Source organism: Colletes gigas, unplaced genomic scaffold (assembly GCF_013123115.1).
Source record: "Colletes gigas isolate AHSC1104 unplaced genomic scaffold, ASM1312311v1 Colletes_gigas_Sc00020, whole genome shotgun sequence".
Lineage (NCBI taxonomy): Eukaryota > Metazoa > Arthropoda > Insecta > Hymenoptera > Colletidae > Colletes > Colletes gigas.
The window spans coordinates 4247382-4265966 of NW_025106649.1; the positions used below are offsets into that span (position 1 = coordinate 4247382).

Genomic DNA, 18585 nt, shown 5'->3' on the forward strand with positions numbered 1-18585 from the left:
GTGTACAATAGCTTCGTATATATTTAAAAATAAAATAATCTTATCAAAATTTGCGATAAAAATTAATAATTCAATTATTAATAATACTTTTTTTAATATAAAGTCAAAAATTTGTCAATAAATAATTTGCCTTTAAAATGACAGGAAGTTTCGTAATTATAGGTTATTTAAACGGAACCTTATGTTCCACGCTCCTTTTGTCAATTGAGTATCCAATTCACTTTCAACTAGTATCAATAACTTCATATTGCAACACGTACAATATAATATATTCAAAAATCGAGGTACATACGATAGAATTGTGAATATTCACATCGCAGTAAAATGATAATGTATTTCGTAAATGAAGCTCGAATTTGACCTCGATAGTTCTACACTAAGCTGATATGTAATGGCCGACTTCGTGATTCACTTATCACTTCCCTAACTTCATGATTGTTGTGTGCGGCATTTGTTTGCGCTGAAGTTCGTCTCTAATGAGTTTTGTTATTGCGAGATCGAGGTGTTATTTATTTTCGTGTAACGTAATTGATTAGGAATAAGTAGACTTTGTTCGGGAAAATTAAGTCCTCTGTGGGAAAAATATGATATTGTTCTGTCTCTGGATACGTTTATGCAATTTTACTGATTTTTGTGATTCATCATCAGGTTAGGATCTTAACAGCTAGAAGCCGGCTCAGTTTTTTAATTAAGGCTAGAGTAAACGAACGTAAAAATCAAGTTAGGTTAATATTATAGTAGAGGGTCAGATTAGGGTCAACAAAGACCCCGTATAAGGTCAAATTTAAACGAAAAAGTTATGGGATCATTAAACCTTGTTTGTCCAATGTGTTGTGGTGAAACATTTAACAGTCCACAGTCATTAAAGTACCATTTATTAAGTATGACAGACAACCTATATTGTCCTGGTTGTTCCCAGCGTTCTGACTCGGTCATGGCACTCATTCAACATTTGGATCGGTGTGGACAAAGTGTTGATTCAGAAGAACCACCTGAATCAGAGCATGAACCTAGGCAAGAGACTCGTCAAGAATCAGAACCAGATACGGAGGTTTTAATGGTTTGAACCAAAATAAAAGTTTCTATGTTTGCAAGTATTTTAGTTTTTGCATGACAATTTTAATTTTAGAGCACAAATGTTGAAGAAATAGACCAAAGTTTTCTAGCAACTGTAAATGACAGTGGAATTATGATAGTTGGTGGGCCCCAAACAATACAAGTTGATGAAAATGGTGTGTAGAAATTTTAATTTAATATATGTTAATTCTGTTTATTTGATTATTCCTTCTAACAAAAATATCAGGAGAAATTAAAGTCATAGAAAAAATGGAAACTGAAGAAATAGAGCAAACACAAATGGAGAAAAATTCTCTAGAATTTGAGATAACTGAAAGAGTTCCTAATACCACTAACAAAGCAGAAGGAAAGTCTTTAATTCAAAATCAGCTAGTAACTATTACTGCTTCAGAGTCAGATGATAAAAACAGAAATAAAAATGTAATCACTATTTTACCCGATGGCTCAGAACTTCTTGATGGAAACACGGGTGCTTTGATAAATATGGATCATATAAATGATGTGGGTGAACTAGATGAAGATGGACTGTTGCATGTGAAGCAAGAACTTTGCGAGGTACAAATTAAAATATCCATTAAATACAGATGAAACTCTTATAAAGTACCAAATGCATGATGTTTCATGCTTACAGATGGAACCAGAAGCTGTTTATAGCTGTACTAGTTGTGACATGAGTTTTAATTCTGTTGTGGAACACATAAAACAATATCACGATGGACAAGAAGTATTACTTGAAATAGCTGATCAATTGGATGATTTACCTACAGTATCTGCATCTAATGCTTTAACATCAGAATCTGGAAATGTAGTTAACACGCGAAATAGAAAAGGCATGAATACTCTTCGTACAGAAGAATGCATAGACAGTGAAGGAAGACTGTATACACGAAAAGTAGTGCAAATAGAAAGGTTTTGGGACAGAACTGCAGCTCAAACACCGCTGCAATCTACAAAGGCACCAATGATTGAGAAGTTCTTTTCTAATGTGGAAGGAGTAAAAGTATGAGAAACCTTACAGTAACCAGCACATATTTGAACATCATGATACTCCATGCATTACAGTTTTGTATGCAAAATTAATATTGATTTAGCGAATTAATTCTTTTTAAATGAGTTAATATTTTTATAAGTATTTTTATATATTTACTTCAAATTTCGAAATTTTCATTACTTGCAGCAAATAATTCAATTCTTCTTAAAGTATCAAATTATGATTATTATGATTGAATATACCCAACAAATTACTGAAATTACCTATGTACATATATTCTTGGTGTAAAAATATTATTAAATAGATATTATTTCTTTTATTATTTATTATATTAATTCGTTAGTTTCATATTATGTTTATGTACAAAACACCATAATGTCTGAATATTAATGCGAGTTACTATACATCAGTGAGGAAAATCCTGGTCGCATTAATCTAAATGCACTGTCACCGCTAGCGGAGAGAGAACAATATTTAGAAATACATTATGTTTAGTGAAAGAATGCGGTTTTATGCGCATCTATCCTCGAATAGTAGGGCCAGGTTTTTTCACAGGATGTATTTTCTCTTAAATCCTAACAGCTGAATGTTATTAAATCATGAAAATTAATTACAGGTACGTGAGAAGAGATTAGCAGAAGCACCATTGAGAATGTACAGATGTAATCAGTGCCTTCAGCAGTTTTCAAAACTAGGAAATTTTCGAGTACATGCGTGTCTACACGGTCATAATCGTTGTGATAATTGTGATCAAACGTTCGCAACACCAAAAGCGTTACAGCTACACGCAAAGGTACATGAAGGTGAACCAGATCCAAATCAGAAAACTTTTGTGTGTGAAACCTGTGGTACAGAGTTTTGTTCGCACAAAAGCTTGCGTTTACATTCTCGAATGCACGCGCCAGTCAGAGCAAGACACGTTGACGCACCGGAGGGAACACCTAGTGCGACATTCACTTGCCCTGAGTGTGGTAATAATGACTTTCCATTTAGTCATGGTTCATTATCTGATTTTAGTAACTATTTGCTCTTATTACGTATTAATTATTTGTAGGTAAAACGTTAGCAGAATCATACAAAGAAGCACATATGTCATTGCATTCCGGTGACTCTGTAACGTGTACAGTTTGCAATAGAAAATTTGATTCTGCTGATAGTTTAGCGATGCATGCTGCGGTGCACACGGAATTTAGTCAATCTCATTCACCGACGCCACCTACCACAGAAACTACAACTGTTGAACCTCTAGAAAGTCAAAAGCCTTATCAATGTCAGCACTGTGGTCGTAGATTTACAAGACCTCATGAGAAAGTGAAACACGAGCGCATTCACACTGGAGAAAAACCACACGCGTGCGAAGTGAGTATAGCGAAAGAAATACAGTTCTTACAAAATTCTGATTCACATAAAAAAATAATCTATCGTAACAGGTGTGCGGTAAAACATTTCGAGTTTCCTACTGTTTGACCTTGCACATGAGAACACATACCGGAGTCAGACCTTACGGATGTCAACACTGTGGCAAGAGATTCAAAGCTTCTTCCGTATACAATCATCATTTACTCACACACGGAGAAGAGCGTGCTTACACATGCCCGTATTGTCCGAAAACTTTCAAAACACGTGTTCAATTAGCAGGCCACAAAAACAGTCATACAAAGCCTTTTCGATGCACAGAATGTTCTAGACCGTTTGCGTCACTTTACGCCGCACGTGCTCATATCCAAACTCACAAAAAAGACAATAATTTGAAGTTTAGTTGTTATATTTGTGGTGCATCATATGGTAGAGCATTTGCGCTGAAAGACCACTTGAAACAGCATGGTCAAGATGTACTAGCTCCGCCGGAGCCAGCTAGGGAGGAAGAAGTTCACGAAGGGGAAGATTTTTTGCTTACAGAAGAAGTTGAGGAGGATGAATTGGTTATCCCATCGCCACTTCCCGTTGCACAATCATCGGAAGCCGAAGACACGGAATGAGACTATGAAAGCTAGTCAAATATTTGTTATAAATTGTAGTTTAATATTGTTCAATATATCGATAAATATGATGACTGATGATTCCCTATTTTACGTAGTGTTCAAAAACTATCAACAAAATTTCTATTCACCCATTGAATTATTATAAAACTTTAGTTCTAAGGCTGAACAAGCGATATTCTAATATGAACTGCTGTGACTAGGATTGATAGTATTTGTTTGTAAATAACATACTACGGATTTATATATCTTCCTAGATATTATGCGAACAGAAAGTGTTAAATGCGAATATCAATTGTATTATGAAAAAAACTTATAGTTTTATTGTGCCTATTTAATATATTAAAGTAAATCAAATTTATATTATTTAATTGGTGATTTGTTTTAACAGTTGTTTTATTGTGGTTGTAATTACGAAACGATTTTTCGCTTCTTAATTTTTAACTATGTAATGATAATACCAACAAGAGTGCATAGTAAAATGAAATTACAAAATACAATTTTGGTTTTAGGTAGAAAGAAGAAAAAATCTAACAAAAATCAAAGATTAATTTTAACATTAATTTAATTTCTAATAGTGTTAAAATTTATATCTATAGAAATATAGGTGTATTTGTGTAAACTGTTTTATAAAGAATCAATAATTTTAATTAATTTTATTCATTTAAAAAGATAGTATTTTTTATCACTGAATGAAACAAATTCATTTATATATTGAAATCATAATTTGTATAGTTTCCATATATTAAAAAGAAGATATATTTTACCTTTTGAAAATTATAAGATATTTATCCGGATAATTCTGGATATGACTGATTAGAAAGTAATCTGCCAAGTACAAATAATACGAAGAATCTATTATAAAATATAAAATATGAAGAATAATACAACTAGACAAATTTTTCTTTTTCTTTAAACGTGCCAAATTTATATACTTGTATATAAACAAAGATGAATTACTTCAACCATGGCGAAAATTTATTATACATTATTGTACGAAGTATAAATGTCTGTATAGAATACTTTCGTGCACTTTGTGTACACGTTTGTAATTAAATAAAACATAAGAAATAAAAACATTGTTCAAATAATCAGTGATCCATCTACAATCTAGATTTTTTCTTTAAGCTTAATATTTCTAGAGTTCATCAGCAACTTCGTCGATAGAGCTGTGCAAACAGGCTTACTTTTAATGCTAATGGACCATCTGTTGTACCTAGATTACGTCTTGTACCAGTACTCTATCAGAATTCATGTCGTTTTTGCGGTATAATAACATGGAGTTTCTAGATTTTCTGAATAGAAGTATTATTTTAGACGTCCAATGGAATTATCATGTAAAACACAAGTACGAAGTCACCACTATTAATTCGGAAGTATGACTTTTGATTAAACAATTTACCCTATGATGTATTTGCGATATAACTGATGAATTGGTGAATTCTTAGTGGGAAGACATCGACACTAGCAAGCATCAGTTTCCTTCGGAAATTTGGGAAATAAGACCTACGTGGGAAGTGATTCTGAAAATTCTCAGTACTTTACCAATCATCATAATTGGATCATTAGCCAATAGCGGTTTAATCTACGTGATAGTCAAGGAAAAGTCTCTGCGGACTACAACAAATCTCTTAATTGTGAATATGTGTATTGCAGATCTGGCCACTTGTTTGATATGTCCATGGATGTTTTTCTGCATAGACATATTTCAGAACTATATTTTGGGGGATATTGCTTGTCATTTGGATGGATTACTGGTGCATGCTCTAACTCTTGTAGCTGTTTTTAATTTGAGCGCAATCAGTTATGATCGCGTTTCGGCGATTGTCTTCAACTGTTCTGGAAAACTGACAAGAAGGTGGTATTATAAAATATCAATAGCATCAAAAGTTTATACAAAGGACGTGTATACATCGTTATACTTTTATGTTGAAGGACGACACGTATTTTACTATTTGCTACTTGGATTTCTGGTATAGTTGTTGCCCTTCCCTTAGCCTATTTTCGACGATATTATGAAAGGCAATGGAAAAATTATTTAGAAACATATTGCACTGAGGACACCGCGCTGGTCTATCCATACTGGCATATTTTTGCGGGTTTGAGTGTTTGGGCACCATTAGCCATTATGGCAATATGTTATTCAGCTATTCTTATCAAGGTATTAGTTTACATTCTTTTTGTGTCTAATATAAAACTATAATTTTGTACAATCTATTACAGTTAGATCGCTATGAATCACAAGCATTGAGGAGCAAATATCCTATTATAATAAAATACAAAGGAAGAGTAGCACAAATCCTGGCATTTATAGTTTTGGCATTCATCATATGTCGTGCACCGTTCACTGCTTTAATAATCAGAAGGGCACAATTACTAAAGGAAACACCTAAACCTGGACAAGCAGAAGCTATGTACCCACTCTGGTAAATATTTCTCTAAAGCTGTGGGGCACACGAGCGTAAAAACGACGTGCGTTGCAACGGACGTCGATTTCCCGACCGTTACAACTCCATTCACACAAGCGTTGCTACTTTTGCGTCAGTTGGCCAAGAAACGGCAGAAGATTTTGTAATAAAGACACACATATTTCATTCCACGTTGCAGATATTTTATTTTTATCTTTGCAGTCCCCCTTAGAGGTGTTCCATAATAACTCTCTTTTTTGGACTTCATTGATTAACAATTCTCCATCAACAATATTACCGGTCATTTTTGCGTAAGGCATGAAATTTAACGAAATAAGGCTAAATGTAGAACTATCACGATAGCCACCTAAGAAGTTCGACGCTCGTGTGGTCTGCTTCATTTGTTTCAAAACAAAGGAAAACGTGCCTCGACGTATCCCAACGAGCGTTCTAGCATAAATAGATACATAGGAACGTCGATGGAAAATCAACGCACGTTGCAACGGACGTTGAAAGCGACGCACGTTCGCAGTTTGTGGTCTCTAATATACAATAATGTATTTCTACAACGGACGTTGTAACGTCCGTCGCAACGCATGTCGTTTTAACGCTCGTATGCCCCCAACCTAAAACATGAAGTAGTATAAATCTATACATGTATACAGGGTTTTTGGCCACCACTGGGAAAAATTTTAATGAGGGATTCTAGAGGCCAAAATAAGACGAAAATCAAGAATACCAATTTGTTGATGGAGGCTTCGTTAAAAAGTTATTAACAATTATTATTTTCGGTTGCGGGGGTCAATTACAATCATTTTTGGTGAATACACATGCCCCCGAAATCCTATCTATTTTCGAGAAAAAAAATCGGGTAGGTGCAGAAATTTTTCGGCGAAAAAAGGTTTTCAAATCGTTCTGGAAAAATTATTTTCGGTTGCGGGGGTCAATTACAATCATTTTTGGTGAATAGACATACCCCCGAAATCCTACGCATTTTCGAGAAAAAAATCCAGTACGGGCGGAACTTTAAACGTTAATAACTTTTTAACAAATTGGTATTCTTGATTTTCGTCTTATTTTGACCTCTAAAATCCCCGATTAAAATTTTTCTCAAGAGTGACCGAACACCCTGTGTATAAAATGAAAGGTCTGACTCACTGACTCATCAACGCCCAGGCTAAGCCCTTGGACATAAAAAGCTGAGGTTTCCTTTATGATGTATACAAATAATAAGAAAGGATATTCCGAAACTCAACCCCTAAAGGGGTGGAAAGGGGTTGCAACGTTCGTATGAAGAATATTTTATTTGTGGTCGGATTTACTTGAAACTTGGTCTTAATGCTCTTTGACATAATTAATCACACTTATTCCGATTCTTTAAAAAATTCAACCTCTGAAGGGGCGAAAAGGGGTTGCAACGTTTGTATGGGACATATTTTGTTAGTGGTCGGATTTACCTGATACTTGGTCTAAATGCTTATTGATACACTTATTTCGCATTAATGTTGTCTTATTTCTGTAAATGGATCTAGAAACTTCAAATTTAACATGTAAGTACGTAATTATTATCTTATCACTAAACCGTTGGAATGGTGTAAATACGCCTAAATATCGGTATGGGTGTCGTTATAAAGGTCTTTTGAGACGTTAATTACGAAAATGGTATCAATTTTGAAATGTAAGATGGCGACATGACATAAAATTAAAACTCTATAGAGGTGAATGGGGGCTTAAAAGGTTTTATATTGAAACAATATCTATTTCCGAGGGAACTAAACGGTTTCCTGTACGAGCGAAGCCGTGGGCAAAAGCTAGTAATACTATAATTTGCATTGCAGGTATATTAGCAGATACCTGGTATTGGTTAATGCAGCAGTAAATCCTTTATTATATGGCTGTAGCAGTAGTTCTTTAAAAAAAGAATTAGCATTGTGCCCTGTTATATCTTGGCTTATCCGTAAAAAGATACAGGAGGAATTGAAACCATGTAGTGTTTCATTATTAAAATCGGACCGTTTTCATTGTTTAAGGCCACGATCTCCTTGTATACGAATTAACTATAGTGAAAGAAAAATACCAAACATTTCATCTACTATCCATATGCACAAATTTACATTCTAATACAATTTAATTTGATATTGTAACTACAATAGTATCAATAAACGAATGCATGATAAATAATTTATTACATAGTACAGCAAGAGCAGAATAAATATATTACGAAATATCTTCTAATAAATTTACAAGGCGTTTACTTTTAAGGGTGATTCTACAAGTCAGATTAAAAGAAACACCAAAAATAAAAAGATTATTTTAGTCTTCGTGTCTAAATTAATAATGCTGAAAATATGCTAAAAAATCAAAATTTCTTTGTTTCTTTTTCTTTACAGAATCAGATGGAGAAACTCAATAAATATTATTTTTTTAAATTATGGTTTAAAAAGTAATCATGAAAGGTGCAAAATATATTTTTCTATAACAATAAGTTTTTCAAAATTTTTGTTAATACACTACTTTCTTCATTGAAATGTAAAAATATCGCGAACACAATTTCGTTATTCTTCATTTTCGTCTTATTATAACTTGTAGAATCACCAACTAAAAAGATTACCATCTGTATGTAACCACTCTATATAAAATCTCTTGCAACAACGCGCTTATTTATTTTTGGGACTGTACTTACATTTGGGAAATACAAAACCGTAATGCTAACAATAAAGTAAAATAGAAAACATATATTTAAATATTAAGCACTTCTGTTTAAAATATTGAATTATCATCTGTCCTTTTACGAGTAAAAAATGAAAATGCTCAGATACCTGAATATTTGAAATGGATTATTTAATTGTTACGTTTTTAAGAGTGTCAGTTGTAAGTTTCCCACCGCTTGCAGTGAATAAAAGATTTCCGCTCCAAGATGCCTCTCCATTACCATTTACTACAAGATCAACCTGTATGAAAAATTAAATTTTAATGGATTATACGCGTGCAACTTTTGATTTCATAATACAAAAAGTAATAAAAGTACTTGTAATTTTTCCCACACTTTCTTCTTTGGATTAAGTACAGCATCTGGTGATCCATCTTCATATCCTTCCACAACAATTTTTTCGCCCGGAGTACTATCTACTGGGGGTCTCAATGGTTCAACTTGTTTTGTAGGTAAATCTCTATAATTAAAGTGAGATTAAAGAAAATGTATGATGCAATGAAAAAAAGCCATTAATTGAACTGAAACATACACTGATGCACATAGAACCATTCCATGAGACTGTATGCCTCTCAGATTTGCTGGTTTCAAGTTTGCTAGAATAACTACCATTCTATCTTTCATTTCTTCCAATGGTACATAATTTACAAGACCGCTGACTATTGTACGAGGCCCAGTAGATTCCCCTAAATCTATTTTTTCTACATAAAGTGAATCCGCATCAGGATGTTTTGATACTTCAACTATCTTCCCAACTCTAATGTCTAGCCGAGCTGGTGTTAATTCTTCTACAGCTTCTAAATGTTTAACACAAATTTCATATTGTTGTTTAACCTAATAAGTCGTCATTCAATTGTCTTATTTTATATTTTAAATATTACTTTGCTTTTGTGGAGGAGAATATGCGCGACTCGCCAAAGATTGTAACTTTGAATTTGCCTCAAATTCTTTTCTAATTGGACCCAAAAGTTTGTTAATGTAAACTTCAGTTGCATTTTTTAGATCCCCAGGATGAATTTCTTCTTTAGCGAATGCATTCTCCAAATCCTCGTATTTGTCAAACGATATATCTCCACCTACGCACGAATACTCATTGTTGATAAAACCTTATATTCCAATAAACTGGAGGAAATGTTGAAAGTTATACACACCAAATTCAGAAGTTCTTGGTACGTTAAAAGATTCTCCTTCTTTTAACAAACAATATATAACATGCTTGATAAATGAAAGAATTCCATTGTTGGTAACATTGCCAGGTTCACAAAATGCTTTCTTTAACTTCTTTTTAACTGCTGCAGGATTGTCTAAAAGATCAATCTTGGAGTCATCCTCGGAGGAGGACATTTTTGATCCCAGCAATCCAGGAACTAAAATAAAACATGTTTTTTATTGTTCTAGCTTTAATAGATATATTTTACTTTTAATATTTTGGCATTATTATATATACTCATTGGATTCATTAAATGGATGCGCTTTTCATATCCAAGCAGTGGCAAATACTTTTCTGAGAAAGTAAAGATTTTTCTTTGGTCTACACCACCAAATTGAGCATCAACCTTAAGGTACTCCTCATCCAAAGCTTGTAATCCTGGATATAATAATCCAGAGAGTAAAGGATTAGCAACTTGTTTAACTACTTCAGCACCAGCTTTTTTTGCATCGTGTTCAGTTACAACAGAAGTTAAACGATAAACATCCAACGTATATTCCCTTGAGCAAGAGATTAAATTTAATTAATACATCTTTTAATTTATTTAATATATTTGTAAGTGATTTCTTACTTGGACAATTGATAATCAGTTCCTGTAACAAACTTTAGTTTGTCTAAAGGTACATCAATAGACTTGAGCATTGCTTTGATAATTGCTTTGTAATACTGAGTACGAACTTCAAGAAGTTCCCAAGGTGCCTTCATGTTATCTAAGTATGCATGAAGATCAGCAAATAATATAGTAACTTCTGCTCCAGCTCTTAAAAAGTCTGCTATTTTGGACATTGGTGTAAAGTAGCCAATATGGGGTTTGCCAGTAGTCGCAGTACCCCAATAGATTTTTACATCTCGCTGCTTTAAAATACTTTTAAGTTTTTCATCACCAAGCCACTCAGCCAAATTTCTAGTGATGAGTTCATATTTTTCTTCCCACTTTAATTCTACCATTTTTGTCACTCTATTTAAACAGTTTATAAAATATTTAATAAGTAAAAAAACTCAATTCTTTAATCAAATGACACCAGTATGCCGACCACGTGTCTAACAAACTTGTCAAACGTATGGACATAACCACTTAATGCATAATCAGATTTATATCTTTATTTTTTCTTATTACAATATTTTAATAGCGGATAAAATCAATCTAATACTATGATCTTACAACAAACACAATTTTATTGTTACAAAACGGTTAAGACAAGTAAATATAAAATGATTCAATACGAACAAATGCTTTGGCAGCTATTGAGAATAAAGTGACTTAAAATTACGATTATAACAAATTATTACCGATAACTGTTTATCGGTAATATTAAATAGTTGAATATTCCAATGAAACTAATTACACTGTGTAATTTCGATTCGAATTCCAAAATTTCGTGTAGCGTGAAATCACACGGATCTGACGAATCGCAGGCATATGAATATGTCCTAAGGTACAATCGACCAGACTAATTTGTGCCGCCTAGTGAAGAGTAGTACACAAAGATGATACGTACCACGTATTGACATTAGTTCTTTTCAGGAACTGCAGTAACGACATCTATGAACATTTATTCTTATATTCGCTTTATAACTTTATATCAAGGTAAATACAACAGAGTACTTACATCATAGATGCCAGAAAAGCACCGCCGGGTGCACACGCACACATGCCAGATACGCGTACGTGAGCTCGTGGAGTTTCGGAAAGTCGACAAAGGCAAACTGACGCATGCCCTTTTTCTCGATTCTCCGAAGCTGCCCGAAGTAATTTCGGATCGCCTCGTGGGAGTCGAGAGAGAAAGGCTCACATTTGCCTTCTCGCTCTAAACAACTGAAATCCGACCTCCCGTCAACGGCATACGATTTGGATTCTCGAGCCGAGATTCTCGACTGCCCAGGCATTTTTACTTTCCGACCTATGTAGGCGCACATAAGCAAAGTACCCATAATGAAAAAAAAATTTTGTAAAATTTATTTTACGGAAATACACGTTTTAAGACCTCCTGATCATATTTTAATTATTGAAAAAAAGAAATTTTTTTTTATTCCCATGTATGAGCACACATATGTATATTATTAATACGATTGAATATAAATAGCTGAATGAATTTAAATGAAACTTTACATTTAAGTTTTATGTTCTCATTTCAAAGGCGTGTGGACGGATTCAAATACGTGAACACTAAACGTAACGATGTAATTATATTATTTAATATTTACTAACTATTTAACATAAAGAACATAAAAGAAAGACATAAAACGTAAACGTAAAACTGTGATTGCTCTCGACTAACGTTCGATACAGAGTGACGTTCCTGCAGTCAAAGTCGACCCTTCCTTATTCCTATCTTATAATAATGATCTAAACAAAACGCACGTTCGAGACGCAGTTTCTAAAACGTATTTCAGCTTAAACCTAAACACCTCACTCGATACCTACTCTAGCTTAGACTAAACACTCCTATCGACGCAAACGATAACGGTTCTCCTAGCCACACACATACACTCCTTACAGATTATACCTCTTGTTTCATAGTTGTTCCGATATATAGGCATAATGTATATAAAATCTTTTAAATGTTTCATATAAATCTTAGGACGAATTAAATGTTGCAGTAACTTTTATAAGACAGGGTCTTTAGATTTATTACGGCACACACCTTATTCGGAATTTCGTTACACTCTTGGAGTTACACCTGCTCTCGATTATGCTACGCTTATTCTTATCCACGCTGCTAGGCACGCCGCCTGTTTATATACATTCTCTCTCTCTCTCATTCACACTCGTCTCATTCACTCGTCTTCGCATTCGTACAATGTCGCGGGGTTTTCAAACAGTCCACAGTTCGGCCGTCCTGAGTCGATCAACGCCCTCGTTGCTGGATCATGGTTAATCGGTTTCTAATCCCATTTGGCGTCGTGTAACGGGACGTCGGTAATTCCCTGCCTTAGCTACCATTTTCATTCGGTCCGCTGAGATTATGCCACTGTATTCTCTGTTGCTCTGCTGTTCGCCTTCAATGTCGGCTACAAGATACCTGTCGTTGCCTAGAACCTTTTTAATTTCATAGGGCCCGCGGTATTTAGGGCTAAGTTTGCGACTTCCGCCGGTCGCTGTGGCCTCGCTTCGGATAAGAACGATATCTCCTTTGTCGTACAAACGCGCTTTTCTTTTATGTAAGTCATACTGTTCGCGCATACGATCGCGGTTCTCTTCCAGGAGTTCCGCAACGTTTCGACGCTCCACCTCGTTTCCTAAAGTTGAGTTAAGTTCTCTAATCTCGCGAATCAACGGGTTATCATTCGGTCCTGACACTTGATACGCCAATACGACCTCGAACGGGGTGCGTTGCGTGACCCTGTGGCGCGTGTTGTTTATTGCAAATTGTATTTCGTGTAGCCGGAGGTCCCAATCGTCGCAATCCACCCCTTTCGTGGTCGTCGCCAAGCAGTGCAATATTACCCTATTTAAACGCTCGATTTGACCATTCCCTCTTGGCGTCGCAGTTGCAATTTTTACGTGCGTTATTCGGAGTTCTTCGCAAAATTCTTCGAACGCCTTCGCGGTGAATGCGGTGCCACGATCCGAAATGACACGCTCGGGCCGTCCGTAGTGTGCCAACACTTCGCGCAAAAATTGTATCGCGTCGTTTGCGCCGCTGTCTTCTACTGCCTTCAGAACGGCGTATTTGCTAAAACCGCAGATTAGCGCAATGATATATCGGTTATTCGCTGTCGTAACTCTAAAAGGCCCTAAGTGATCTATGTGTACGCTATGGAAGGGTCGATCTCCCTTCGACAGTGGGTGTAGCAACCCTTCCTTTTTCCCTGTCGGCGTTTTATAATATAGACATGGAACGCATCTATTTACATAACGGGTTACAAAATCTCGCATGTGAGGGAAATAATATGTTTCTTCTAATTTCGCCAGTGTTTTGTCCACGCCGAGGTGTGCGACTGCACGGTGTGCATCGGATACTACATCAAATCTTACATCGGTTGGAACGTATAATCTCCAGATTCCTCGGGTGGTCTCGTATACGCGCGCCTTATACATAGTGAATTGCTTATGCGTTTTCTGATCCCCTGCTTCTAATTGGTCGCGGATTTTTAGAATGAGCGGATCCGCCCGTTGCATTGCCGCAACCCAGTCGGTGGTGATGTCAACCCCTAAAACGGGTAGTCCTGCTAGTGGTACGTCCTCGCCTGGTTCGACGGGGTTTCTACTGAGTGCGTCCGCGACAGAATTTTGTTCCCCCTTATGGTACTCGATTCGGTAATTGAATTCGGATAGCTTGAGAAACCATCTCGCGATTCGTGGGCTCATCTCGCGCTTGCCTTCTAATAGTTTTAGACTATTACAATCAGTGCGTATCACAAATTCAATACCGATTAAATATACCCGAAACCTTTCTAATGCGCAGACAATTGCTAGAGCTTCCAGCTCATACGAGTGGTATTTCGATTCTTCCGGCGTCGTCTTTCGACTATAATAACTTATTGGGTGCCATTTCCTGTCGGGTTGTTTCTGCAGTAATACCGCCCCGAGTCCTCCACTACTCGCGTCCGTTTGAACTTCGATCTCCGCAGTAGGATTATACATAGCTAAAACAGGCCTCGACAGAAGCCTTCGTTTTATTTCCCGGAACGCGGTGTCTTGGTCTGCTCCCCAGTTAAACGCCCTACCCTTTTTCAACAAATCTGTGATTGGATTCATAATAACGGCGAAATTTCTAATGAAACGTCTGAAGTAATTCGCTAAGCCTACGAAGCTCCTCACGGCTTTCACATCTCCCGGAGTAGGGAACGACTCAACGCTTCGGAGTTTTCTGCTACCCGGTCGTATCACGCCTGTCTGTATCTCGAATCCGAGGTATTCGAACTTGGTTTTCAAAAAGTGACATTTCTCTAGCTTTATTGTCAAATTCGCACTCCTCAGCGCCTCGAAAACCTGCCGTAGTCTCTCAAGCCCCTGCTCTATGTCTTTTGAAGGTATCACGATATCGTCGAGGTACGCCATGGCTACGCGGTATAATAATTTAGCTAAAACTACATAGATTAATCTCTGGAAAATAGCCGGGGCATTGCAAAGCCCGAAGGGCATACGCTTAAACTGGAAATGCCCATCCGGCGTGGTGAAGGCTGTTTTTTCGCGTGACTCTTTGCTCATTGGCACCTGAAAGTAACCGCTAAATAAATCTAAACTAGTATAATACATGTTTCCCTGAAGCTGATCCAGCTGATCGTCAATTCTCGGCAACGGATGCTTGTCTCGTACGGTGTTTTTATTTAAAGCGCGGTAGTCTATGCACATTCTGACTTCCCCGCTCGTCTTTCTTACCAAGAGTACCGGACTCGCGAATGGCGACGCGCTATCTTCGATGATATCCGCGTCCTTGAGTTCGGATATCGATCCCACTTCTGAAATTGTTGCAGTAACTTTTATAAGACAGGGTCTTTAGATTTATTACGGCACACACCTTATTCGGAATTTCGTTACACTCTTGGAGTTACACCTGCTCTCGATTATGCTACGCTTATTCTTATCCACGCTGCTAGGCACGCCGCCTGTTTATATACATTCTCTCTCTCTCTCATTCACACTCGTCTCATTCACTCGTCTTCGCATTCGTACAATGTCGCGGGGTTTTCAAACAGTCCACATAAATTTTATAAACTTTTTCTCTATCTTCTCTAGAAAAGAAAACATTAAATGAAATCTTATACATTACATGCTTACTTAAATCGCATTGAAAACGAATACTACAAATGTTTTAGAATAATGTGCAAAATGTGATTGCGATTTTCGCTAAGACAAATTGAAAACTCGTTTCTAACAAGGAAAAGTTGGAATGGTACCAGGTTTTGGGTTAGGTTTTACTTTGAGATATTATTAAAGTTATTACAGGTACTTATTTTCAGAAATAGAACTATGTTTACCACTAGTTAGCGTGTCGTGAGTGATGAGGTCTTTGCCTGCAAGTTCCGAACTTCTTCTGCTCTGCTGGTTCGAACCCTGCTTGAACTTTTTTTTTTATTTTTTCAATCATACTTTAATCGTACACTAAATATGACATTATATTTTTGTCTGACCTTCGAATATTTTTTTTTAAAGTTAAATTTAACCGATTACATTTAACATATGTTATTTTCAATGTACGAAGTACATGAATCTGGATGGTACTTTTCACAAAAACAGTCAAAACATAAAAATTTCAAGCACCACGTACATTTACTGAAAGTTTTGTTTTCACAGAAATTACAAAATTTTGTATTTAACTCTGATGGAAAGGCCGCTTCATTTACATTGATAAAATGTGAACGATTTTCGGATAGTCGTACCTTGTAGCTCGTACTTTTTACCTTATACTTCAGTTAAAAAGGGATATAGCTGGGAAAAACAGTTTTATGACATTACCTGCTAACTTATGTTACTGTTCTACAATGAAACGCTATGTTTTGTACCTTTAAAAATATTCGACTATGTCCTTTTAAAATTTAAGATGCAACCCATACTTTGTATTAAACTGGCAAACGGGATCACTTTTCCTTTGTTTCTAGTTAGTTCTATTTAGTTTGTCATAACAAATTGATACGGTTATCTCAAAACAATCGAGGAAAATCATTATTAATTAATTTCTGCAATTATTAATTCTACTGTTTTGTTTATGTTATAAAAGTAAGAACTCTTCTTATTGAAAAATACCACAGCGTGCACAATACTGGTAAAGAGTGGAATCTCATTTTAATTTATTAATTTTCAATCTTAAAGTATTTTGATTTTCAAAAATCGTATTAATAATATACATATGTGTGCTCATACATGGGAATAAAAAAAAATTTCTTTTTTTTCAATAATTAAAATATGATCAGGAGGTCTTAAAACGTGTATTTCCGTAAAATAAATTTTACAAAATTTTTTTTTCATTATGGGTACTTTGCTTATGTGCGCCTACATAGGTCGGAAAGTAAAAATGCCTGGCCAGTCGAGAATCCAAATCGTATGCCGTTGACGGGAGGTCGGATTTCAGTTGTTTAGAGCGAGAAGGCAAATGTGAGCCTTGCTCTCTCGACTCCCACGAGGCGATCCGAAATTACTTCGGGCAGCTTCGGAGAATCGAGAAAGAGGGCATGCGTCAGTTTGCCTTTGTCGACTTTCCGAAACTCCACGAGCTCACGTACGCGTATCTGGCATGTGTGCGTGTGCACCCGGCGGTGCTTTTCTGGCATCTCTGACTTACATATATAGAAAAAGCAATAAACACATCTGTAGCATTTAGGGCAAAAGAGCTCCAGGCTCCAGGTAGCGCTGCCAGCGTGGATCGTCCTCAGGGATGTTGACGTGGTCAGGAAGTTGGAGTGGTACCACTAGCCAGGTCGGTGTCGCCGAATATTTAATTTTATTCATGTATTAATCGTTATGTTTATCCATTGTTAATTATTACATTCATTCAGGTCTTAGAGAGTAGCATAAGAATGCTCCTGGGCGCGAAGTCTCGACCAGCTACTCAGCCAGATACTCGGGGATTCCGAGTATTGTAAGAAGACTCAACACGAGGTGGTGGCCTCCCACTCCTCTGGTTACTCGGAATTAAGCAAGAAGTGTTAAATAAAAAGAAGAGTCTCCTCTCAAGAAGGTTTGCAAAATTCTCACTCGAAGTTCACTAAGTTCACTACTAATTCACCCGGTTAACTTTGTTAAATAATAGTTAATAGGCCGCGACGTCGCGAATCATTTATGTACTTCAGAGTTGTGCAAGGGCTCATATCTGACAAATAAATCACAGTAATCTCATTTTATTGGTAATTAATTAATCCCTTTTCCCCAATCCAATTCTCTGAATGGCAACAGCATTTTTATCAAACATTAAATAGAGTCTTTTAGTATTCTCTTATTCAGTGGGTTATTGAGAGTCAAAGCCCGTCCACAATGTTTAAAAGAATACTCAAAGATCACAGCATATCTTACTATTCTACTGGGCTACTGAGCATCGCAGCCTGTTTGGGAAAATAGTAGCGAATCACCGTATTCTTTATAATTCAGATGCTAAAGAGAACCCGCCGTTCCGGTCGACGCCAGCAAATTCGCCGTCTTACGATACTCTTGAACCGGCTGGTAAACGCCGACCAGCAACTGCTCGAAGTCTGGGCTTTGACAATTGTTACCGCGAATTTCGTCGTCCACCCGCAACGCAGCCTTGTCGCAGGACCCGCGACGCCAACCT

The 18585-nt window shown here is 36.3% G+C and overlaps 3 protein-coding genes across 5 annotated transcripts; 2 read left to right on the forward strand and 1 right to left on the reverse strand.

Moving 5' to 3' along the window:
• The first annotated feature begins 411 nt into the window (after positions 1 to 411).
• LOC122400748 (zinc finger protein 271-like) lies at positions 412 to 4310 on the forward strand. Its single transcript, XM_043402373.1, has 7 exons — positions 412 to 1060; positions 1130 to 1232; positions 1304 to 1632; positions 1709 to 2077; positions 2685 to 3039; positions 3123 to 3427; positions 3499 to 4310. Exons 1-7 carry the CDS (start codon positions 800 to 802, stop codon positions 4045 to 4047), a joined length of 2271 nt encoding a protein of 756 aa, XP_043258308.1. The 5' UTR covers positions 412 to 799; the 3' UTR covers positions 4048 to 4310.
• Positions 4311 to 5324: 1014 nt separating this feature from the next.
• LOC122400901 (neuropeptide Y receptor type 2) lies at positions 5325 to 8593 on the forward strand. Its single transcript, XM_043402635.1, has 5 exons — positions 5325 to 5423; positions 5496 to 5905; positions 5983 to 6208; positions 6271 to 6473; positions 8294 to 8593. Exons 1-5 carry the CDS (start codon positions 5325 to 5327, stop codon positions 8574 to 8576), a joined length of 1221 nt encoding a protein of 406 aa, XP_043258570.1. The 3' UTR covers positions 8577 to 8593.
• A 406-nt stretch (positions 8594 to 8999) lies between these two features.
• Positions 9000 to 17633, reverse strand: LOC122400718 (tyrosine--tRNA ligase, cytoplasmic). Of its 3 annotated transcripts, XM_043402320.1 has the most exons (9): positions 17602 to 17633; positions 11875 to 11918; positions 10947 to 11333; positions 10613 to 10875; positions 10317 to 10532; positions 10047 to 10241; positions 9698 to 9962; positions 9484 to 9625; positions 9000 to 9406 (listed from the first exon to the last, which is right to left on the reverse strand). In XM_043402320.1, the coding sequence occupies exons 3-9, from the start codon at positions 11321 to 11323 to the stop codon at positions 9293 to 9295; spliced, it is 1572 nt and encodes a 523-aa protein (XP_043258255.1). In that variant the 5' UTR covers positions 11324 to 11333; positions 11875 to 11918; positions 17602 to 17633; the 3' UTR covers positions 9000 to 9292. The 3 variants fall into 3 exon arrangements, with proteins under 3 accessions (XP_043258255.1, XP_043258253.1, XP_043258254.1); XM_043402318.1 differs by lacking the exons at positions 11875 to 11918; positions 17602 to 17633 and adding an exon at positions 11722 to 11795; XM_043402319.1 differs by lacking the exons at positions 11875 to 11918; positions 17602 to 17633 and adding an exon at positions 11666 to 11795.
• Between the last annotated feature and the right edge of the window lie 952 nt (positions 17634 to 18585).